Raw genomic sequence first — 26,625 nt, 5'->3', positions numbered from 1 at the left:
AGGCAAATAAGGTGAAGCATCATGTCTTGATATTGATGGTGATGTAGACTCCTGAAGAATAGGCAAATCTCTATTGAATTCTTGTTGATGTGCCTCAATAGTCCTTCCAACTTCCTCTTTCCGCACAATGATTTCGTCCTCCTCTACCTCAGTTGGCCTAAGATGGTCTGCATGGCAAACTCTTGTTTTGCCAAGAACACTAACCAAATAAGTAACTGGACTTTTACACTGTAATATACGACCTGGAACCCAACTAACTTTCTCCTGTCTGACTGTTTTAACCAAAACCTTCTGATTTTCATTAAAAAATCTACACGCACCTCTATGCCTATCTGAGGCTCGTTTCTGCATTTCCTGCTTCTTCCTTGACTCGTCTAGTAGATTAGGTTTTAACATAGTCAATTTTGTTCGAGGTTTCCAACGTAAGAACAGTTCAGCCGGGCTCACACCGGTTACTGACGATGGAGTATTACGATATGCGAAAAGAAAGTTATCCAATTTATACTGCAGTGATGTCTGCTGAGATGATTTTTCACCCAAAACTTGCCTTAACAAACTTTTCTTAACTTCTTGAACAGAACGCTCGGCTGCTCCATTGGAGGCAGGGTGATATGGTGGAGAAAATGTTAGTTTTACACCATTTTTTTTTAAGAAACTCCCTGAATTCTAGACTGGTAAAAGACGTGCCGTTGTCACACACCAACTCCTCAGGTAAACCATAAGCAGAAAATAGTGTACGAAGTTTCTCGATGGTCTTCCCCGTGGAAATAGAACCCATTAAAAATACTTCCATCCACTTTGAAAAACTATCCACTACAATCAACATTTGCTGTCTGGTGGTTGGATCTTCAGCAAAATCGATATGAATTCGGCGCCATCTCTCTGAAGTTAACGGCCATTGCTGCAATGGAACTTTTGAAGCAGCATTTCTTGTACTTTGACAAATCAAACAAGATGACACAGCATCCTCAATTACTTTTTCGATCCCAGGCCACCACACGTGGCTGCGTGCCAACAATTTCATTCGAGTAATTCCAGGATGTTGTTCATGCAATATCTGGATGACTTTACCTTGCAATTTCTTAGGTATGACTACTCTACTGCCCCATAAAATGCAATTTTTATCCACTGACAATTCATCTTTCCTTCTCTGAAATGGAATTAACATTGGGTCTACAATTTCACGCCACCCATACAACACAAAATCCAAGGCCACACTAAAAAAACAGGCCGTAATGCTCGTCCAGCAGGACGTCACGATAGAAGACGGCAATGACGTAATTTTGCCGTTTGTGATCAGCTGCTTGTTTTAATCTTTCATTGGAAAATAAATAAATAAGTACTTATACGTCATAGCCGTCTTCTATCGTGACGTCATGCTTGGCGAGCATTACGGCCTGTTTTTTTAGTGTGGCCTTGACAAAATCCCGAACTTTAGACAACAGTGGGTCTTTATCAGTCAATTGTCCTATCTCTAAAGAAGTGATTGGAGAATTGTCACTCCCCGAATTGAAGAAGTTCATTTCTCTTACACAAGATTCCACATGAGATATATAATTTTCATCCAACTCCAAAGTTTCATTCTCGGGTAGTGGTAAGCGTGACAACGCATCAGCGTGAGGCAAACTGGAACCCTTCCGATATTTTACCTCAAAATTGTAGGCAGACAAAATCAGGGCCCATTGTTGTAGGCGAGCAGCAGCTAAACTAGGCACCCCTCGTTTCGATCCAAAAATAGCTGCTAGTGGCTGATGATCACTTTGTAAAATACAATTGGTACGCCCATAAATGTATTTATGGAATTTCTTCACTCCAAAGATCAGTGCCAATGCCTCCTTGTGGAGCTGTGAATAGTTCTTCTCACTGGCACTCAGTGTTTTTGATGCAAACGCTATAGGTCTTTCTTCTCCGTTTATGATATGGGACAAAATGGCAGAAACTCCTTTAGGACTAGCATCACAAGTGAGCACTAAAGGTTTCAAGACATCATAGTGTACTAAAACATCAGAACACAGAACCCAAGATTTACTTTCTTTGAATGTATGAGAACATTGCTCGGTCCATTTCCATGGAACATCTTTCTTTAACAGTTCATAAAAACAATGAATTTTAGCAGACAAGTTTTGAATAAATTTTCCATAATAGTTTATTAAACCAACATAAGCCCTTAGCTCGTCTTTACTAGTAGGTTCGGGAGCTTTTTGAATAGCTTCAACAATACCTTGTTGTGGACTGACTCCTGATGCTGAAATGACGTAGCCTAAATATTCCACTTCAGGCTGTAAGAACTTGCATTTACTCCCATTAACTTGTACTCCAAATTCCATAAGACGCTGTAACAATTTCTCCAATCTATAAAAGGCTTCCTCTCTTGTTGAGCCGCCAACCAAAACATCATCTAAATAGGCTACAGTACCTGGTAATCCGTTTATAATTTGATCAATCACAGCTTGAAATATAGCTGGAGCTGAAGAAAGTCCAAATGGCAGACGTCTTAGTCGAAATAGTCCCTTGTGAGTTGTTAACGTCAACAGAGGTTGTGAATCCTCCGCAACAGCTAATTGTTGATAAGCATTAGTGAGATCCACCACTGAAAAATATGTACAACCAGACAGAGAAGCAAATATATCCTCAGGTTGAGGTAATGGATAATGTTCCGTCTGTAACACCGGATTCAACGTTACTTTGAAGTCTGCGCACAATCGGACACCATTAGTCTTGGGCACTGTAACTAACGGAGTAGCCCATTCTGAACTAGAAACTCTGTACGCTATACCATCCTCAACCCACCGATCTAATTCTTGTTCTACTTTTTCCCTTAACGAGTAAGGCACAGGCCTAAATTTGCAAAACTTAGGAACAGCATTGTCCTTGAGAGTGACTTGAGCCTTAACACCTTTTATTTCTCCTGGCCCCCCTTGAAACACTGCATTGTATTTTTTCTTTAACGCCTCTACTTCAACCTCAAGTTTGCCATTAGGCAACACAACTTCACAATTAGATTGCTTCAATTCACATGTGGTAACATTCACTGTAGACTTAGATTTAGTACCAGTAGTATCATACGATCTTGAAAATACAGCATGCCAATCCAACTTTAATTTTGCTAACCAGTTCCTTCCAAGCAAAATAGGCTGGTCTTTACGACAAACTTTAACAATTAATAGTGGTAACACTAGGTTCTGGTTTTTATATAAAACTCTAACCTCAGCTTGACCTAGAACAGGCACGTCACCACCTGTGTAAGTTCGCAATTTCATAGAAACAGGCTTTAATTCAATATGAGAAAAATGTTCATTAAAAACGTCTGAAGGACAAATTGATACAGCTGACCCGCTGTCAATTTCCATCTCCACCAGAACCTTCTCTATAGTTAGCCTTACCTTGTGTGTAATGCTGCCATACCTGTGTTTAATCCAAAGTTGTACAAACACACATTATTTGAAACTTCATTGCAGCTTGAGCTAAGCTCATTTCAATTTCAATTTCAATTTTCAATTTCTTTATTCATTGAGAAGTATACATAATACAGCATTTGAATAGTGTCAAAGATAACAATTATTAAAATATAAAATACAGATTAAAAATAAATCTTAAATTAAAAAATACATCTCCCCATACAGATGCCTTCTTCTAGTATTCTTGAGGGAGGTGGAAAAATTCTTCTTGAGAATAAATTGCCATGTTTATTAAGAAATTTTTTAGTTTTGTTTTAAACTTTTTTGGATCTTTTTCATTTCTAATTCCTCCGGGGATATGTTTAAAAAAACTTTTACCAGCAAATGATGGCTTTTTTTCATAAAACTTTAATCTGTGCCTATTTTGCAAAATCTGATTTTTTTTTCTCGTTTCATATCGGTGAACCGGTAGATTGGATACATCGGATGAGGTTTTATTTTTAAAAATTAAAATTGAATCATAAATATACTGCCCATAAACAGTTAGTATGTTTAGCTGTTTAAAGTGCTCTTTTACCGAGACATCAGAATTTAGTCTGAGCATTACTCTCACTGCTCTTTTTTGATGTTTTAATATTTTATCTAGATTGATTTGAGTTGTTGCTCCATATAGACAGATACCAAAGGAAATATGTGAATGGATATATGCAAAGTAAATGTTTTTCAAAGTTTTGACATCACAGTACACAGACATTTTTGAAAGGGCAAAAATTCCAGAGTTGATTTTTGAAACTATTTTTTTTGTATGATCATTCCAATTCAAATTTTGATCTATTGTTAGACCCAAAAAGTTTGTGCTGGTCTTTTGCTCAATAAGTTGCGAGTCATACATTATTATTGGGTGATTGGAATTTTTATTTTGTGGTGTTTTAAATGTGATAAAATTAGTTTTTTTGTTATTTAATTTTAGGTTTTGGCACACCAGATAACTGCCCAAATTTCCAAGTTCTAGAAAAGCAGAAATTTCCGTTTGTTCCAGTGTAGGAGAGGAAATAATTAAATTAGCATCGTCAGCATACAGGCACAATTCACTTCTAGGTCTACATACTAGGACACTGCTTATGTCCTTTAAATAGCACAAAAATAGTGTGATGGTAGGACGACTTTAATTTTTGGGAAAGAATGAAATTTAACAATAAACTTAAAAATTCATATTGTAAATGATTTTCAATCAATCAAACAATTGTAGAAGTATCAGTTACAGCAGTTGGTTGTGTAAAGTAGATTGCTGAGTGTAAGCAGTTTTGTGCTGCTTCTTGCATTCAGTAGGTTCAATACCCAACAAATTGCTGATTATGGCCTTACCCTCTCTCTTTGCAGCCAAATTGAAAGTACCATCGGTGGTAGACCTTTTACCAATAGTTCACTCTTCCTTAGGAACCAGCGCCGGCTGGCCAAGGTAAGGCCGTTATACTCTTTTAATATTTTTTGGACTTAGAGCACAGATAGATTTGAAATACTAATAAAGACACTTAATACTTGTCATATTATATTCATACTTTTAATAACACAGAGTTATTTGAAACAACATATATAAATTTACCAATTTCTATTGCCTCTTTGGTTGAATAGTTATTTTGAGAATAATAACATAACCATTATTTTTGATTGAAAATCATATTTTGTCATTTAGTATTTGCCATTCATTGTTCTTGATATAATATCTATATTCTATTTTTTCCCTTTATCTCTGTAATTATTGAAACTACTTGTGTTGAGAATATAATATAGAATTTTGTATAATCGAATCTCGAGTACTTTTCTTTGTGCTCACTGCCAAGCGAGCTCACCCCCCACAATACACTATAACTAAAATATAATTAAAAAGAAGTAACACAATAAAACTAACCGTTACAACTGGTCGGGGCTGCCAGGATTGAGTTTTTACTCAATAATTAATTGTTTGATTTATTGTTAACTGTACTTATGACTTTATTTATTATTGGAACTAATTAATCAGATTATATAAAAAAAAAGAAAACTTGTTGAATTGTAATTAGATAGATTGTGTTTAAATAGAACAGTTTTTGTATTTGGAACCTATCTGTGTAACAGGGATTTATAGGAATTAATTAGACCTATGTTTAAGATTGTTTTAGGTGGATGAATAGAGATTTATTTATATATGTTTAGGTAGTATGTGTGTACCAATTAGATGGATAAGATTTCATTCAGTGAATTAAGGTCGTTAAATAAAGAAGGAGTGATAGAGATATATAAAAAATTAGATATTCCAGTTCCACCTGAGGCTGATTTAGAATATCTTAGGTCTTATCTAAGGCTAGTTAAAATTAATTTAGATAAGGGTGAACCCTTTACTCAGAGTGCTCCGAGACAATTAGATAGTCCTTATGAAGAAGTAACTATATACAAAAACCAAGACATTATCGCACATGAATTCATTAAAAACTATTCTACTGAGAACATTTATGAGGAAGTAGCTGAACCAGCTACTTATGCGGATATAGGTTTAACAGTACAGCGAGCCTATCAACCGTGTCCGGGAAACGTAGTTATGGCAGAGAAAATACCGTGTTTTACCCCCCAGACATTTGGCGGTAAGCCGACTGAAAATGTAAAAAGCTTTTTGGCGCATTATGAGCGAGTTTCACTAGCTAACGCTTGGAATGATGAACGGAAATTACAATTGTTAAGTTTTTACCTAAGCGACACGGCGCAATTGGTTTATGAGAACCTTGAACGTGAACATGGGGAGAATTTAACATGGGCCGTAGCTAAGCAACACCTTTTGAATACCTTTGCGTTAGAGGCGAACACCGAACTTTTGGAAATGCAGTTAAACACCCGAGTTCAGATGCTAGGGGAGAGTACTGTTCAGTACATGTCAGACATTATTCGGCTGTGCTCTCTGATAGATAATAAAATGTCAGAGTCAAGAGTTTGTGGTCACATCTTAAAGGGGTTAAACCCTGCAATTCTTCAACAGATTGCCATGTGGGACAACTCTACTAGGGATAAGTTATTTGCTAACGTGACAAAGTATGAGACCTCTGCCTTACTTTTGCGCCACAGGCTAGGTGTAGAGTTGCCCGCGACACAAACACATAAACCTGTAGATGAACTTAATTCAAAAATAGATTTTCTGACAAAAACAGTTAACCAGTTGAAATTAGATAATAATCGTTCTCGTGGTAGATCACATTCTAGAAGTTCAGACTACAACAGGGAGTTTTCAAGAGATAGGGATAGTGGTAGTTATCAACGAGACTATCCTAGAAGGGACCGCAGCTCATCATACGGACGGAATTATGACAGGACCGACCGTCGACCTCGCTCTAGGGATCGGTATAGAAGTCGGTACGATTCACGTGATGCTACTCCTAACCGAGTTAGATTTCTTGACATGAATCGTGATTCTAAATTTAAAAATTCAAATTTCCGTGACTCAAAAGATGAGAAGAGAAGTTTCTCTCCACATCCTAAAAGATCTAACGGAACAAAACCTTCACAACCTTGCAGACATTGCGGAAAAATGCATTGGTCTCAAGATTGCTGGTACAAGTCAAAAAACTAGAAAAGCCAAAGAGTTATAATCTTAACTCTGGTGGCGAAAATTCTCGGAATTTTGAGATTAACACAATGAATTTAAATGTTCCTACGTATTACCCTAGTGAGGAAACTCAAAAGTTTTATCAAAATAGTGTAATAGAGTTTTTCAAAAATGCACATCATAGCATTGAGTCATCAGAACCACAAGTTTCACTTGAAACACATTTGTGCGACGCGGCCAAAGTAATTGAACACCGGACTCGCGTCAGCAAACTTGACAGTTCAAGTGTTAATGTCTTACCATTACAGTCACACATGTCATTTCCCTATGAAAGCAGAATTGTAACTAATATGACCACTAAAGATTGCTCACCTTTAAGCACGAAAGGAATCGTAGAATCAAAGGAAATTAACATATTGCTCGATTCAGGTGCTAATGTTTCGTGTGTTAATAGTGAACTTTTAATACATAAGCAATGGGAAAAAACTAATGTGAATCTAACTTCAGCGAGTAGAACTCCTTTAATTGTCCTCGGGAAAACTACTTTAACATTTCACATAGCCTCAATAGAATTCACTCAAGAAGTGTATGTAATTAAAAACCTGAATTGTTCAATGATCTTGGGAAATGATTATCTTAAACATTATGGGGTGGTTATAAATTACCAAGACGGTACCATAACTTTATCACGTGCTGGGGACAAAACCCAAATCCCCATGCAGGTTAACAAAGTAGGTAAAACTCCCATAGCTCAAAATGATCCAATACCAAGTACTAGTGGAAAGACTTTGCCCTCGGATAAATTGAACGTTAGGGCAATGTCTTTAAAAACAAAACCTCCATGTAGTATACAGGACATGTCAAACGGGATTTCCCCCCAAAATTCAGCAGCAGGAATAAACGCTAGTTTAGGGGAGATCTTGGACCTAGCTGGAAACAAAATTGATATCAATCCCAAGTTGCCACCGGCACAGTGGGAAGCGGCAAAGAGTCTTTTGTTTGATTATAGGGATGTTTTTGCAAAAGATGATACTGATTTAGGGACCGCAAAAATGCCTCCTTACAAAATTACACTTAAAACAGATGAACCTATTTCTTTGCCACCATTCAAGTTGGGACCTCGAGAACGTGATGAGTTAGACAGGCAGATTGACGCACTAGAAGCTGCCGGTGTAGTGGAAAAATGTCAATCACCATTTAGCGCACCAACCTTTCTCGTTAAGAAACCAGGTGGAAAATCTCGTGTTGTTCACTGTTATAAAAAGATAAATGAAAATATAGTAAGCGACAAATTTCCATTACCTAGAATTGACACAATTTTAGATACTTTAGAATCAGCTAAATTCTATAGTCAAATGGACATAACACAAGCATTCTTTCAACAGCCAATAGCTCCAGAATGCCGGGATTATACGGCGTTTATCACACACAAGGGGTTGTATCGATACACACGTTTGCCACAAGGTATGAAAACCAGTCCAAATGCCTTTCAAAGATCAATGAATGCTGTTTTTGCAGGTTTGCTATACCATGGTGTTGTTTTGTATCTAGACGATTTAGTAAGCTATGGCGATGATTTTGCCTCACAACTATTAAACCTTGAAGAAACTCTTAAGCGACTCCGTGATGCGGGCCTGAAAATTAAAACGTCAAAGTGTCATTTCTTTTACCAAAACATAAAGTTCCTTGGCTTTGAAGTTCAACCAGATGGTATTCACCCGTCTAAGGACAATGTTGAAGCTTTACTTAATTTTCCCACCCCCAAAACAGTAAAGGATGTGCGTAGTTTCTTGGGTATGGCATCTTACTATAGGAAGTTTGTCCCTAGTTATTTTAATGTTGCCCATCCTCTCACTCAGTTGACAAAAAAGGAACAGGTGGGTACCAAGTTGATATGGGAAAGTCCACAGGAAGAAGCCTTTCAATCCTTGAAAAAGGCTTTGGCAAACCCTCCCCTTTTGGCACACTTTAGGGATAATCTTGAGACGGTAGTGATGTCTGATGCTTCCAAAGTAGGTGTTGGTGGAGTTCTCAGTCAGTTCCAAGAAGATGGTACACTGCGGCCAGTTGCATATGTCAGCAGGACACTTAGGAACGTTGAATCTCGTTGGTCAGTTTCCGAACTTGAGCTACTCAGTGTTGTTTACACAGTTAACCATTTCAGACCGATGTTGCTGGGGAGACACTTCACAATCTTCAACGATCATGCCTGTTTGCAGTACTACAAGAACATCAAGAACTTAAGCTCAAGGTTAAATCGATTAGCTCTTAAACTGATTGATTACGAGTTCACTATCAAACACAGGCCGGGGACAGCGATGCGTGTTCCTGATGCTCTAAGCAGGTATCCTGTTGGCGATGGAGTGGACGATGACGTGGTAGCAGAGGAGCTGCGTATCAATTTTATCTCCCAAATAAACATTCACAAGTTACAGCTTGAGGATAGGTACCTCAGCGAGATTCGGACTGCATTATTGGATCCAGATTCTGCATCACAGAGGATGCGGAGATCAGCGAGAAAATACATACTCCAGGAGGACATTTTATACTACAAAGACTATAGCCAGCGTTCAACTAAACTGTTGCTAGCTGTTCCAAATCAGATTGTTAATGATATCCTTACAGCTTACCATGATAGCCTGACAGCAGGAGCACACTCCGGTATAGCTAAGACATTTCAGAAAATTGTCGTGAGGTATCATTGGCCTAACATGGCTAGAGACATTAGGGCTTACGTACGATCATGTAACGCGTGTCAATTACGCAAGAGTGACAATCGAGGTCAGGCCGGAAAACTGCAACCAATTGAACTTACGGGTACTACGCCGTTTTTAAAGTGTCAAATTGACTATGTAGGGCCCCTTCCTAAATCAAATGGTAAGCAATACATCCTAGTTGCCATGGATATGACTACACGTTATGCTGTGGCTAAAGCTACTGCCAATGCTGATGCAAAAACGACAGCGAGGTTTATCACGGAAACTTTGATTCCCCGATTCGGTTGTGTAAAAGAAATTCAGTCAGACCGCGGGACTCATTTCACTTCACAGGTCTTAAAGCAGATTTATGACGCTTTGGGCATATATCATCACACAAGTACTGCATACCATCCTCAATCTCAAGGCCTAACTGAGAGGTACAATGGTACTTTGTTAAATATGCTCCACTTCTATGCTAATGACAGTCATACAGATTGGAGCAAGTATGTTGAGATGGTAACATTTGTGTACAATGCAAGTGTTCAGGAGTCAACTACTTACTCTCCATTTTTCTTACTACACGGCTACAATCCTGTTTTCCCAGCTGACCTCGCTATTCTGCCTCGTGTACCAGATCACGATGTTTTAGATTCGGTTACAAAAATCCAAGAAATCCGGAAAACTATTCCTCTTTTGCTTAAAAAGGCTCAAGACAAGCAGAAGAGACATTATGATAAGACTCATCACAACCGTGAGTTTAAACCAGGCGATAAGGTTCTGATTTCAGCACCTTTTACAGCTAAGCAAGGAACACGTAAACTGGCCTCATCCTTCAAAGGTCCATTTGAAGTAACGCGAAAGGTTTCTGACCTGTGTTATGAAGTGGCGTTGCTAAAGGGTGGACAATGGACTAAAGACGTAATTAACATTAGTCGGCTGAAACCTTATCATGACAGAGCATAAGCTGCTAATCACAAGACAAGTTAGATTATGTTGTATAGTAAATAGAGTGCTTGTATATAGTATAGCTTAAGTTAAAACGATTGAACAGTATGATAATTTTCCCCCAAATTTCTTTTATATATATATATTGTTGCTCAGAAGTCTACATACTGTAATGCTGAAGTGTCGCTCGTTCAATCCTAGTATTCTGAACTAAGTAGGGGTATTCAGAATTGAATGAGAAAGGCTCTCGTATAGCACCCTAGGAATGGTAAGCAGAAGGCTTATTCGTCAGGAAACATACCTGAGCAACATACCTTTAATCCCATTACTAGCATTAATTAGATTAGTTTTAGCTGTTGTAAATAAATGAATTGTGTAACTGTAGTGTATAGCTTGTATAAATATATAATTTCCATTTTGTGTTAAAGTAAAAAAAAAAAAAAAAGAAAACTTCATGGTAATTTTTAATGTAGTCACGTTAATATAAATTGTATAGTACATGCTGTGTTTTAATATAACAACAGATTCTGTTAACTTAATGAACTTATTTTATTGAAAATATAAAAAGAAATTTGAACTGTGAAATCAAAGCAAAAAGAATAATGATAATTTAGTATATTTGTTTTTTTTTTAAGTTTGTTCAAGATATAGATTACAATTTGTGTATATGGTTTTGTTAGTTGTAAGGGCATTGTATAAATATGTATATGATAATTGATATTTTTTTTTTGTCAGAATATAAAGCATTTTGTTTTAAAACGACGTTAAGAATGTTTTTATTTTATAATACTTTCTTTAGTTCAAAAGGTGGAACTGGGTTGTTACATTTCAGTTGTGGGATACTTGTTGGGGTAGTTATATTGAAAGTATATGTTAGATTTTAAACTTTATTCTAGATATAAGATGTCATAATAGTTCATTCATTTTTGTAAATCTTAAAGAGGCAACAGATTATTTTTTCTCCCTTTTAAACAATACAAAAACGGCCTTACCTATTTTTTTTGTAATACCTGATTTCTCACGATAAAATTAATTCAGAAAATTGTTATATATATAGTACACTAATTCAGTTGTATTCTCTGTTGCATGCAAATACCACCGTAATTTTGTACATTACGTAATTTTGTACATTGTAATTTTGTCATACCCTTGAGGCACTCCATATTTTATTATTTTAATTTCTGAGGCAGTTTGAATAATTTTATTATTTTTTAATTGAGTAATTTCAACATATTGTGTTCTATTACTCAGATAGGAATTAAACCATTGCAATGCATTTTTAGTTATTCCAAGCAATTTCAATTTATTCAATAATATTGGATGTTTTACACTATCAAAAGCTTTAGATAGATCCATGGATAAGCCAATTGTTGTTTCACCTCTATCAACCGATTCAATAACTGACTCTAAAAATGATACTGCTGCAGTGACTACCGACCTTCCAGGCCTAAAACCATGCTGGTAATCATCAAGTAAGTTAAACTTTTCAAGATAATCACTCAACTGATTGTAAACAATTTTTTCATAAATTTTGGAAACAGTTGGAAGAAGTGAAATGGGTCTGTAGTTTATTACATCTGTCTCATCGTCTTTTTTATGCAGAGGGATAATTTTTGCCTTTTTTAATTGATCTGGAAACAAACCAGAAATGAAGGAAGAGTTTATCAGGTGAGCCAAAACTTTACTGATATTATGACCTACTTTCTTAAGTAAATTAATAGGTACATCATCATGGCCGCTAGACTTTTTGTTCTTTAGCGATTTCAATATGTTTTCCACCTCCTTCTCACAAACACTCTTAAAACTAAACTTAGGTTTCAGAAAGACATCTTGTTGAAAACTGGATGGGATTTCATGTGTTACATTTGAATCCCATTGGCTGTTATTAGAATCTAGATCTTCCACCACATTTAAAAAATATTCATTGAAGATATTTGAAATTAATATGGGATCCTCAACAAGATGCGTGCCTCTTAACAGTTTTATTTTATTAAGGTGTTTTTGTTTTTTATTTCCAACTTCCGAGTTAATAATGTCCCATACAGTTTTTTGGATATTAGAAGAATTATTAATTTTTTTTGCAAAATAGTTAGATTTGGTTTGATTCAATATTTTCTTAAAGTCTTTTACTTCTGTTTTGAAAATATCCTTGTATTCATGTTTTTTGTTGTTTCTGATTTCCTTGCTGATTTCTATGAGTCTGTGACGTTTGATTTTTATTTCTTCTGTAAGCCAATTATTTTTTTTATTTTTTTTTGTTATTAAAGTTTTTTGGAAAAGCCAATTCAAAGTAATAACTAAATGTTTTTTGGAAGATGTCAAATTTATTTTCTACAGGAGCTAAATAAACATCAAGCCATTTTTCATCTTTTATAAGTTTAACAAAATATTCTATGTTTTCACAAGAAAACTTACGAATTTCTTGCTTAATAAATGGCGGATTGTAATGCTTTTCTAAGTTGGGAATTTTAATTTTTAAGATTTGCCCGTCATGATCTGATAAACATGTTATTATGCCTGTAATCGTCATATCACAAGATTTTGATGCATTTACAAGAAAGTTGTCAATGGCTGTTTTTGTGTTATTTGTTACTCTAGTTGGAAAATTGACCATATATTTCATGTCATGGCTTTTCAATAGGTCTTTCAGTAAATTATGTTTATAATCATCTTTAATAACATCAATGTTTAGATCTCCTCCTATTATAACATTGGTATACTTTTTTTTAAAACAATCAATCACAGTACTTAATCTGTCTAAAAAAGTTTTTATATTTGAATTTGGAGATCGATAAATGCCTATTACTAACAATTTAAAATTACCTTTGATAAAACAAGAGGCACACAGCTCAAACTGCTTTTCCTCCAAATACTTATCCCTAAAGGGAGATTAGGGATAAGTATTAGGGGGTACTAGGGATAAGTATTTAGGGATAAGTATTAGCATTGACATCATCTTTGGAGATTTGATGGACTCTATTAGCACCTGACTTGTCCTTCCTTCCAAATTTTGCAACTTTACTTTGGTTTCGGCAAGCTTTTAGTAGATGCCCAACCATGTTGCACCCATTGCACTTATAATTTGCATATGGACATTCATTGGCCTTATGTTCAACTGAACAACATCTGTAACACTTAAATTTAGCATTAATATTAGTCATACCAGCACCAATAGCTGAATTGAAATGACTACCAGTCTGCCTATTTTGATTCACATGTGAAGAATTGGGCTTGGAATTTAAATGACAAATTTCCTGTTTTGGATTGAACAAACTTGTCTGTTTTTCAGCCTGCTCTAATCTGTGTGCCAAACTATAAGCTTCATCAAATTCTTGATCCTCAGACAATAATTTTTGCCTTATGACCTTATTACTTATTCCTGAAATAAGCTTGTCTCTAAGAGCCTCTTTTAAGAATGTGCCAAATTTACATGAACTAGCTAAATGTTTAATCGCTACAACAAACTCTGAAATACTCTCACTAGGTTTTTGCACACGAGAATAAAAATTGTATCTCTCAGCTACCACCAATTTCTTTGGAGAAAAATAGTTCTCAAGCACTTTAACTAACTCTTCATAACTTTTGCTATCTACAGCTGCAGGTGAAACTAAATCAGACAAAATTGTTAAAACTTTTGGGCCTACAACAGTTATTAAAACAGAAACTTTAGTATCGTCATCAATCTCATTAGCTTTGAAATAATGCTTAAGCCTCATTGCATATGATTCAATGGACTCATCTTGTGGGTTAAATTCACCAATCTTACCTATCCCTAACATCTTAGTCTTTAAGTTTACCTCCTTTTTTTTTTGAAGTTTAGATTTATCTTCTTCAGAATCTGGTATATAAAAAAAAAACTTTACTTTTACTAGACTTACTATCACTCGGAACGAGGTCCGTTTAATTTGACTGCGCCATTGTAATATTTTATAAGAACAAGATAAAATCTAGTGTATTCAATTTATTCTCCATTTCAATCACAACTCAATTATTATTGTTATTTACAAAATTAACAATCAGAACAAAACAAAAGTCTTTAACATCTGGAATGCAACCAACATTATAAAATCAAATGCTGCTTCTTGTACAATTAATATAAACATATATTACATATACATTTATTTATTTTCCTTCTCTGGACAGACAAATTTGTGCTACAGATTTTTCATAAATAATTTTGGAGATAAAATACTCCGAATTTAGGGGGCAGAATCCCGAATTTATACCCTTATGACCCTAGGAGGCAGAAGCCCCCCGAGAGGACCTGCCCCTTAGGGGGAGTGGGCCATTTCCAAAATCCTCGACATTCTTAGTTAATGAATGAGTCCAGAGTTTAGTCTACGATCTTCAACTGGACCACTCACTAACTAGGGGATGATAGCTTAGAATGATTTAATTGTATGATAAACTTAGTAAAATCCTTTACAGTGTGCTGCTGAGGTGTTTAGGTTTGGTTGGATTAGTTCAGTTTAGTAAAAAAAAAACTCAAGAAAAAAGAATATAAGTTAGTACGAATACAAATTGAAGTCTTTATAAATGTATCTTTTTAACAAATTACACTATAGCCTATAATAAAGTTTAGTTTTATAATATTTTCCTTGTTTCATGTTTATAGTCTAGAACTGTGCTGAACTGAATTAAAAACTACGGGGCTAGATAGAATATATATTTATATATCTATTCATGTTCTATAGCAGGGGTATCCAACCTACGGCCCGTGGGCCCCATTGAGCCCTCAAAGGCCTACTGGGAAATAATTATTTTATATAGGCCCTACTTGTTATCGTCAAAGTTGCGGCAACACCCGAAAGTATATGTTGCGGTCTCAGTGATAACGTGATGGTCTCCTGAGATCGTGACTGCACCGTGAACATCTCTTGTAGCCTATCAGTAAAACTTCTGTGGTGATCTTCAAAGATCGAGATTTATTTATATGATGTTAAAAGAGAACCAAGGGAACGCCATCAATAAATCTAGAGGTATTGCCTATAGGTGATCATTGTAGTCCTTGGCCCATTCCAAATTCAAGTACAATTCTCGGTGCCCAGGTTGGACGAATACCCAGATCTTTTTAAATATGTGTCCTAAGGACCACAACATCAAACTTTAACCCTGATTTGAATGACCTTAAAGGGCAAATACAAAATCCTCCCTTAAATTGCAAAAATGTCAGCTTTACACTCCTTGTAAACTCATTTTCAATATTCTTAACGTCCTTACAATGAAATGTTCATCAAGTAAACTTGGTAGTATATCAAAAATATTTGCTGTTGTGTTCTCCTGTGTTTTCATAAGTCCTACCTCAGAATAATAATACATCTGAGGTCCTACTTAAAAACTTAGGAAAAAAACTAATATCATGGTAATTAATTATACTGTAACATTAATTTATATTAACTTTATTATGAATTCGAATGACACACACAGTTTATATACCCATTAATAATTATGTGAGGAAGGTAATTATTCTGTTTGGTCACAGTACCCTTTGCACAAAAACGTACAGAATTTTAGTTAGTCAAAAGGTTATATAGCAACAAAAAATTTGGCTACCTTTCTACACTGGAAATGTTGCCTTTCCTCCAAAAATTATTTAATGTGGCTCTTGAGTAAAAAGAAAAAGGGTAGGAGACCCCTGTTCTATAGTCCCAAACTAACCTAAACCTATCCAAACCACCGCAGCACAATGTGAAAACAGTGTGTGATCAGTATTTTTGAAAAACATACAATCGACATTAATATCTCGGGAGTGTTGCTGAAGGTCTAAGTCCCGGGAAGGTCTAATTAGACCTTCGACACACATTTTGCAGTTTGTACTTGTTGCTGAGGGTATAATCTGGCAGTATAACGAAGGTCTAAGTCTCGGAAGGTCTAAGAGTACAGTCAATGCAAAAAGCTCATCCACTGATACTGTTTTAGACCTTGCGGGATTAGACCTTGGGCACACAATGTATATTTTCAAAATAAATGTTTATAAAATGAGAGTTGCTGAAGGTCTAATTCCCGGAAGGTCTAAGATTCGAGTCCCGGAAGGTCTAAGATTCGAGTGCCGGAAGGTCTAAGATTCGAGTCCCGGAAGGTCTAAGATTCGAGTCCTGGAAGGTCTAAGATTCGAGTGCCGGAAGGTCTAAGATTCGAGTCCCGGAAGGTCTAAGATTCGAGTCCCGGAAGGTCTAAGGTGCGGGCGGGCATTGCGTCGCCAGAGATGAAGGCTATACAGACAGGCAATAACGCAACAACTTTTAGAGTTGCAATATTCTTAGTGATAGTTTTAATAACTCTCACGTCTATTTTTTTGCTAGCTCGTTATTACAAGTACGATGGAGATATAAAAAATCTTCATTTATATTATATCATTAACTATTGGGTACTTTAATTTTTGTTACTGGCATAGTTGCTGGGCCATAACAGTTGCTATAGCTCAGAATAAATCATTACATCAGTTTAAATTGGTAATAAAAAACCATCTTGCAATCGGCAGAAATAAGTTAAATAAGTTCGGCAGAAATAAGTTAATGTTGGTGTTAAAATAACATTGTTAGTTTCCTTGGTGTTCAGGATTCTGTTTTGATTATTTCAGCTTAACTAAGCCAATAAATAGTTTCATCCATTGACTTTATACCACATATATAGTCAATGTTTAATCTTACTAATATTATAAATCTAAAAGTTTGTGAATTTTTTCGTGCGTGCGTATAAGGCTGGTTCCAAGGCGATGTGATTTTCCACCGTGGGTCCGAGGTCCCCGCTGGTTTCGAGGTCCTGGTGCAGGACCTTGGATCCAAATACAACCGAAAACGTGTTCCGATGCCAGAGAATAATTTTAATATCAATATTAAGTGATTTTGAGTGAGACCTTGGAACCTTAATGGAAAGTTTAAAACTTCTTCACGGAATTTCCGATAGGAACGTAGCGATAGTTTTTACTTGTACACAGTGTGACATGTGACATAAAATGACATTCTCCGCGAAAACCGATGTCCGTGTCCGTTTCCCTCACATATAATGTATACACTATACACCCTCTGATACACCCTTCAACTGGAAACAGAGGCTGTTAATGTGTGACGGACGATTACTGAAGTACTGAAGTTCAAGTTAGGGAGAATTAACCAGCAAGAGCTTCGGACTGCTCACTCTAAAAATTTCTTTTTGGAGTGAATAAATCATCTCGATAATTACGACTCTAAAAGTTGTTGCGTTATTGCCTGCTAGTATAGCCTTCATCTATGGCGACGCAATGCCCGCCCGCATCTTAGACCTTCCGGGACTCAAATCTTAGACCTTCCGGGACTCGAATCTTAGACCTTCCGGGAATAGAACCTTAGACCTTCCGGGACTCAAATCTTAGACATTCTGGGACTCGAATCTTAAACCTTCCGGGAATCGAATCTTAGACCTTCCGGGATTCAAATCTTAGACCTTCCGGGACTCGAATCTTAGACCTTCCGGGAATTAGACCTTCAGCAACTCTCATTTTATAAACATTTATTTAAAAAATATTCATTGTGTGCCCAAGGTCTAATCCGGCAAGGTCTAAAACAGTATCAGTGGATGGTTTTTTTGCATTGACTGTACTCTTAGACCTTCCGAGACTTAGACCTTCGACATACTACCAGATTAGACCCTCAGCAACAAGTACAAACTGCAAAATGTGTGTCGAAGGTCTAATTAGACCTTCCGGGAATTAGACCTTCAACAACTGATACAATATCTAGTGAAAACTATATCGGGTACGATATAAATATCAAACTCAAATTTCATCCGATAATATCTTGTACCGGTAGGTTCTCTGCAGAACTGAACCCGGAGAATTTAGTCTACACTGCCAATGAAATCCAAAAAATATAGACTAGCTTATAGAAAGTTCCAAGTCACCTAAAATAAAGTTGTTGTTTCACTTACAGTAAACATATGTTTCGGAAGCCTTAGTTGTTCATAGAGAGGTATACATTGAAGACTGTGACTAAGCTGCTTCATATTGAGAGCGAAGTAGCCACCAAGCTGTTCATTAGAAGCAGACGACCACTCTCGTTCATCCTTCAGCTGCAAGTGCCCCCCTTCTGGGAAAAGAGCCTAATTTTATCAACAAAATTAGATTAAGGAGAAATAGCACAAGGGTCTAGGTTTGAAGGATTTCACTGATTTCAGAGATCTGAATCTGGTGACGGATATATCCGCCTAAGTCTTTGAAGATACAGGACGGGTGGCGGATACATCCGCTTATGGTTTTTGATTTTCAGGACGGGAAGCGGATATATCCTTCTCTTCAGACAGACTGGCAGGTTCTTGAGCAGTAACCAGACATTTCACGGTAACAAGGCACCACATTCCTTCTCATTCCATGACTGCGCTCTCTCCCCCACTCCCACCTCTCTCCTGCGCCTACCTTTTTTCCGTGCACCATCAAACCTCTCCAAGGTTTCGCGCTCAACACTACGTTATCTTTATTTATTGTTTACATATTGTTTTTTATTTATTGCCTAACATTGTCATGGTCATATCTTCAAAGACGGGTGGCGGATATATCCGCATAATTAAAAACGAGTAAAACATTATTTTGACAGTATGAAGTGTTCCATCGTTTTTATTTTATATATACTTGTATAACAAAACACAAATATCTTTATTTATTGTTATCTTTATTTATTGTTTACATTTTGTTTTTTATTTATTGCCTAACATTGTCATGGTCATATCTTCAAAGACGGGTGGCGGATATATCCGCATAATTAAAAACGAGTAAAACATTATTTTGACAGTATGAAGTGTTCCATCGTTTTTATTTTATATATACTTGTATAACAAAACACAAATAAGGAAAATTAATTTTAATTTTTTCCTATAATTTTTTTCTTATTCTATGTCACGATTTCACAGGTCCGGGAAGGGTTAATGTTAATAGTCGCCAATAGGGGATAGGCGGGACCAGAGTTTAATTTGGGATGGGGTGTTGAGGCAATTGTTATTTTTTTAATTTCTAAAATTTCTAGGAAAATTTATGAAGTTATATGATAAAAGAAAAATCAAAACCTAACAAAATGATATAGGCCTATAGGAGTTCTAACTTATTTCTTATTTGGTAACTACGTCAAATCCTTAAGCTGTATAATGGCTGATATAAAGACACAACAAGTAACAAGTTAAATTTTATTTAAACTATCCATGCAAGAACTAATCACAGATTTTGTAGGGAAAGTATAAAATAGCTAAATAGGATATAATATTTCATACTTACTTGAAGACGGCACTTGAATCAGAGCTGAGAAATCTGCTGGCCCTTCTTCTTCCTCCTTGCCGTCATCTTCTGGTCCTTGTGGAGCAGAGTATCGATGCCAGTTGCTGGAGATGTTTCGTTTTGCAAACTTCTTGGTTAGTTTTGCAATCTCTTCTGTTTCTCTCTTCAAGTTGCTGAAGTCAATAGTAACGTTTTCTTTCTCTGCTGGCACCTTACCATCTGAAATTTGTGCACAGTATGAAGCTACTGGTAATGGTCAAACAGGGTTGATCATGCTGCGGATTAACTATGCTCCAGATTAACCAGGATCGCATAAAACCAAAATACAAAAAATATAAAAATATAATTAATAGGTGGCCCATTATCTCAAGGACAAACTATAGAGCTGATGTTGTTTACTTCTCCGATCACCGATGATTCAGAGATCAGGCCACAACCGATGAGTTGATAAGTTTATTTATTTATTTTTTTTTTTTTTTACGGCAAAATCGCCATTTGTACTATCAATTACATGCATAACAATTTGTGGATCAATACTATTAACATGCTGTAAGTTACATCTTGTATGTTTTAATTTGTGTTACTTACTACTAGGCCTACACAAAGGCTCTCCAATATTGTTTCATTTGTAAATAGAAGTTGTGAAATGAAAGTTTAAGGGTATCAATACTGCATTTGATATATGTTCAATTATTATCTAGTACTTGAGTTTAACCATACATTGTGTTAGTTACTTCACAAGCATTTTAGGTTGTAGTGGTTAAAATTGGGGGTGTGTTTGGGTTAGTACCCAATTGTGGGAAACTGTAGGACATATAGAGAATGATGGAGGGAACATTGGGCTAATGCTGATGTGTTGAGAATTTCAATATCTGGACCAAATTTAAGCGTGCTCAATCTGCTACCAATAATTTTGTTTAAATAGAAGATTACTGGGGACCAGAAAGATGGAGATCTTTTACCCAAACAAGAATACTCTTGACTTTGATTTATGTTAATTAAACCAATTTACTTCAACTATCCTAATGCTTAATCGGGTGCTACAATAAATGATTTAGAGAATATCATTTGGAATTGAAGTAACTGAATCGGAGATCTAGGATTCAACTTAGAAAATTGTGGAGATCATTCTGGGGAAATGTGGTTATTTTCATGATGAGGCCAGCTTGATGCCAAGGGCACCGAAACTTCCAATTACTAATTTCTACATTTCTGGTATTGGGGTTACCCTTGTAGGTTCCCCCCTAAATTGGCTAACTTAGCCGGACATCTTAATAAAATAACACTAATATGACTATATAACTATTCATAAAACTACCGAGGATCGGAGACAGAAGCCAGGTAGCCTAATATAAACCTTATTAGTGCTAATTTTAACGATCCAGAGGCCAACCATCATGAAATATGACTATATAACTTAAATACAGAACCTATACATAGCTGCCCAAAGGAGATCTTGATTTCGATGTAGACAGGTTGGTGACGGTAGGTGAAGTAGAACCAGTGATGGTGAAGGAGGTGGAGGGAAGAGTTTCCTCAGTCGCGGCAAATTGCGAGTTATACATGCAGCCCGGCTTCACAAACTGGTGTAGCCTACACTACCTATATAAAATAGCGTGCCGCCATGTGTCACAGTTAGAATTGCATTATCCTTATTCACTTAGCCACTCATTATCGTGGATAATTGAGAGTTTACTGTAGCTTTCTTACAGAACCGAGGGTGAAAGAGGCCAACAACCATGACAATCTGTTTACGTTTTCAGATCCAATCTGCGCCCTCTGAAGTGTTCCAAAAATTGCCAAACCAGATGTCAGATGTTAGAAGAGTGATTATTTGTCAAACCCCAGTACACTGAAATATATATTACAGCCGCCAAAAAGAAGGGATTTGTCAGGATTAAAAAAAAAAAAAAAAATACCGGTAGTGTTTTGAATCATATAAGATTGTAATCAATGGATGCAAGAACTTGGTTACCGGTACAAAATTCTACTTACTATTGCACTAAATCCAAAAACTAACAGCTTAGAGAGGCTGAAACTCTTGACAAATAGGATTACTAATGCTATGAATTTCCCCGAGGTAAATTGTCAGCTGCCCATAAACAGAATACTTTACAGCACTAATAGGGTTAGCTTCAACATTTTGTTAGGTTGAATGAATGAATGAATGAATGAATGAATAAATGAATGAATAAATGAATGAATGAATGAATGAATGAATGAATTATCTCTTTATTCCAACAAATCATTTACAAAATATGTACACAAATATTTAAAGGGAAAAAAAACATAAGTCAATTTAAAAGAATAAAATAAAATAAACATTTACATTACATCTATGTTTAAAAAAAAGCGTACATATGTTAATAAGGAATAAGCTGACATGGGCAGCGAGCCTGTGCGTCGACTGTAGTTGCGTCCAAACATAACATTGTTTATCCAATGCAATAAATAAATAAATGACAGGAAATATGATGAGGTGAAAATATGATGTAGATGGAGATACAAGAAAAAAAAAATTGTGAGATGAATGGCTATGTGAAAAAAGTTTGGTGGCATAACTAAGTTTAATAAAAATAAATGAACGGTTAGTCAAGAGGATGGTTGTGCTACAAACTAACAGAGCGGGCTGTGTATTTAGGCATTCTATCCCCAAAACAAAATGATAAAATAAAATACATACCTGTACCTGTGAAAGGGGCTACAGTCACTACGTTATTGGTTGGAGGGGCTACTACTTCATTCCGTTGACGTCTATTACTCCTCTGAGGTTGTGGGTCAGTAACACTACCAGCAGTAGCAACAGAACTGACTGACTCACTCGGCTCTTCCTGACGTTTTCTCCTGTCTCTCTGATTTTTCCCCCTAGGTAAACAAAATTTGAATGAGTGATGAGATAAGCCTAAGTTACTACAATGTTGATTTTGGTCTACATTTGGGACGGGTGATACAGCAACCTTAGGTGTGAAAAAGAGAATGTGAAGTGTTTCTCACTATGCTGCACTAAGGTAGGCTATTAGCCGTTATAATAGGATAGGGTAGAATAAGGTATAGGACCGTTATAATAAAGATGTTTTTTTAAAAGGTTGTGTGTAGATTGCCTTGGATAAAATAAACGGAGCAATTCAGTTTTGTTGAGGTTGAGATTTAATAAATTGGAGTCAAACCACTGCTTTATTATGTTACTTTTTTTTTAAGAGGTTGGCGGCCTCTATTAACCTTGCATTTGCCCGTCCACATAGACTACAAATCTGTGCGTGGTACGTATCCAGCAAAGCAAGGGGTGAGCCGGTACAGTACAAAGGTGAACTGTACTGATAAAAGTTAGTGGCAGTGACCAGGATCCGAACCCACGACACTACTGCCTTGGGCCCAAAGTCCGCGACGCTACCGACTGAGCCACTGACTCACATCAATATGTACTTGCTTCAATGAATTATTTTAATTCCAATTCCTCGGAAGTTGAGCCAGACAGGGCCAAAGATGTGTCATCCGCAAAAAGACAGATTTCTCCAGCCTCAAAACTTGAAGGTAGTTCATTGATATAAATCAGAAACAGCACATGTCTCCAAGGACAGATCCCTGGGGAAACCCACAAGTGATTTAAATGTCCCGAGAGGAGACAAAGGTTGAAGGAAGGAAAAACACATTCACTTACATAAGAGACGCACACTATGCCGTCGTAAAATATCGCCCGTTTATTATGTTTGAAACGGACAAGTTTATTGAATGTGTCCATGATCAACCTGCACGTTGGGGTAATAAGGTAGGCCTATTCAGATAAGAATAAGAGAAACATTTTCAGGTGGAGAAACGATATTATAGAAGTGACTGGGTTGGAGATTGAAATAATAGTGAAGGATGATAGAATAAGTAGGCCTACCGTAACATGCCTATAAATATCCACAATTCTTTTAATAAAAAAATCCCAGGCCTTTGTGATTGGTCAACTGGTGTGAGAAGTTAGCCTCCTTACTAGATTTAAAACCTAAGCCCTAGTCTGGTGTGATTGTAGCAGCACTGGTCACGTTCAATAGACTGGCATGGTTGCTCTGTTGGCTAAGGCCGCGTTTACACCAAAGTTAACAACAAAAAATGACAACCAAAAGAGTATACAACCAAAAGTTTACAACTAAAAGTTTACAATTAAATGTTGCTCCTCGCACTAATTTAGAGCAACTAGGCTAGTGGAAAATTTGTTGCCAAAGAATTGGCACAAAATGAGTCAGTACAGATAGGGCCTACACAGTAGTGTCAAGGATGTCGTCAGACAAAGAAGGCGCAATCTATAGGCTACCGCGGCTGCTTGTGTCATTATAGCCAGCCACTATACAAGAAGTCTGTGACGATATTGGGTGAGACCCTCTTTGATGGCTAGGGATAGGTACAGTGGCAGTGACATCCGGCTGATCTCCGAGAAGATGACGTCGATCCGTTGAGTGGTGAGCTGAGGTGCAACGGGAGCTTAAAAAAACTTCCTGAGAATGTATTGATTTCGAATAGGCCTATTTAATTTCCATGACTGGACATGACATCTATCATCGGGTGGGGGGTTCATTTCTCCACAAGCTGCTTGCGCAAAGCGTGTAGCAACTAGTCTTCCAATTTTTGTTGTAACTTAAAACTTTCTTTACCGACTCTCCGTGGGAAACCAAAATTTAGCGGAAAACTTGCCTCTCCGCTAGTTGACGGCAGAGTAATTGGCTGCATTTTGTAGAAAAAGCAACAAGTTTCCGCAACTAGTGGAAAACCTGTGTCAACTTTGGTGTAAACGCGGATTAAGGTTAAGAAACGACGAGTGTCGATTGTAAGGTTATTGTTGAGGTCTTTCTACATTCGCAGGTGAATCCCGTAAGTTACATGTACAATCCATAACCTAGCCCTTACTTAATAATAGCCTACGTGGCTTTACCCTAGTCAGTCTGGAGGGCCCAATAAAATGGTGTTCGGCTTGGATTACTGAGTTAATAAGGATTGAACCCGACACCTTTATTCTGGTTGAATATGGACATATTGTGTTGAAAAACATAGGCCCTCAGTTTTAAGTTAGGCTACCTTACGATAAGTCATAAAAGGACATAGGCCTACTTTTGCCTAGCTTAGCCCAGGCTACAAAGAATTTTGCATGGTCAAAGCTTTGGGCTGGGAACAGGCCTAGTCCTGTTCCTAAAAATTTAGTTAAAATTATAAGCATTTTAATACAGCCTAGATCTAGTCTAAAAATTCCTTAGGCCTAGGCCTAACTTAGCCTAGTTCAAAATTGTTTATGACCTACCTTTGTTTTTTTCCTGAACTAACGGCAGTTTCATCCATTATGGTTCAAGATTTAGTCTAATTTATCTTGTCATGTGCCAAAGAGCCAACATCCAATATCATATTCGTTAATAGTGTCGGTTCTGTTTACAAAAAGCTCTAACCCTTAAGTTATACCAGACCAGTTAGAGAGAGGTTAGAGGTTAGAGGAACTAAAAAAGTAAAGATAAAGATCAAGTTCCAGTTCCCCAGTCCGTATCAGCTGACAGCTGTTACCTCTAGCTCTGTTTTTTTAACATTACACTACACACTTTGTTTATAGTTAGTTGTCGGTTGGACACAACTTATAAAGCATAAAGCTGTCTGGTGAAATCTAGCAGAAAGCACAGCGGAGCTTCATTTCCTTATCCAGATCCTACGGAGGCGTTGGTTATAGCATTGAATGTTATAAGAAGCAAGTATCTGACCATCGATGCATCTTCCGACAAAATATAATTTACGGGATTTGTAATCAATGGATTCACCATGTTTTGTAAAAAGTATCCCCATACTACGCAAATATTTGTCTAATTTGATTTAATTTTTTTTTTTTTTAATACCTTAGGTACCAATATTTATTTCCTAGCATTAGATTTAACGATAATTATTTAGGCTTACTACTACCGGGAAGATAGGGAAGGCTAGAAAATATGTACTGTCTACAACTGCTAGAGTACTAGGTTTACAATGCAACTGTCTGATTATTAATGATTATTATTATTATTGCTTGCAATATTGAGCGGAGCTAGCATTAAACCAATAGTACTGTACTTTTATATAAAGTCCATTTGCTACATATCTGTTTCTCGTAAATGAGATTAAATACTTGCAGTTTCAGTTTCCAATGTCAATATGGTTTACAATGCAGTTGTCATCTGCTTGAAATATTGGGAGGAGTTATGATTGATGATTATGCAAGGAACGGTAAGAATCTCAAGGTTTTTGAAAGTTTCCTAACAAGATTCCCCAAAGCTCAGTCCCACCATACACCTCAAAGCTTTCTGTTAAAGGACTAGAATTTTATTTATGTTTGTTTTAGTAGTGTGTATCCCTATATTTACTTTTGGTCAAAGTTGATTCAACTGCATTACAAAATATTTAGTCCTAAATAAAGTTAGGGTCATTTCAAGGATCATTCAATTGTTACGTACTTTCTGTTTCAGATTAGCTAGATTGACCTTAGAAACTGAAGAAGTTTTTAAAACTATATATTGGCCATTGTATTCTTGTTTATGAAATCTTCTTTTTTATATAAGCTAAGGAGAAGTATCCTAAGGAGATAATCCTAAGGAGGAAATCCTAAGGATGGGGTATCCAAAGGAGGTTATCGTTAAGGAGGGATACCCTTAAGAAGGACAACCTTAAGGAGAGATACCCTTAAGAAGGGCATTCCTTAAGGACAGGTATCCTTAAGGAGGGTTATCCTTAATAAGAGATATCCTTAATAAGGGATATCCTTAAGGAGGGGCATCCTTAAGTAGG

The 26,625-nt window shown here is 36.5% G+C and overlaps 1 protein-coding gene across 2 annotated transcripts in view; it reads right to left on the bottom strand.

Moving 5' to 3' along the window:
* LOC128985637 (uncharacterized) overlaps positions 1-25,317 on the bottom strand; it is a 47,530-nt gene extending 22,213 nt beyond the window's left edge. Inside the window, exons 1-4 of one of the 2 annotated variants that reach the window (XM_054405367.1) lie at positions 25,127-25,317; positions 22,541-22,716; positions 19,852-20,070; positions 18,519-18,676 (exon numbers count right to left, since the gene is read on the bottom strand). In XM_054405367.1, coding sequence (XP_054261342.1) covers positions 18,519-18,676; positions 19,852-20,070; positions 22,541-22,716; positions 25,127-25,164 — 591 coding nt within the window. In that variant the 5' untranslated portion in view covers positions 25,165-25,317. Of the gene's footprint in view, positions 1-18,518; positions 18,677-19,851; positions 20,071-22,534; positions 22,717-25,126 lie in introns of both variants that reach the window. The other variant, XM_054405366.1, reaches the window with a different exon arrangement.
* Between the last annotated feature and the right edge of the window lie 1,308 nt (positions 25,318-26,625).

Source organism: Macrosteles quadrilineatus, unplaced genomic scaffold (assembly GCF_028750875.1).
Source record: "Macrosteles quadrilineatus isolate MER2022 unplaced genomic scaffold, UCM_ALF_1.0 Scaffold_2__2_contigs__length_208266976, whole genome shotgun sequence".
NCBI lineage: Eukaryota > Metazoa > Arthropoda > Insecta > Hemiptera > Cicadellidae > Macrosteles > Macrosteles quadrilineatus.
This window is presented reverse-complemented; position numbering and strand designations above follow the sequence as displayed.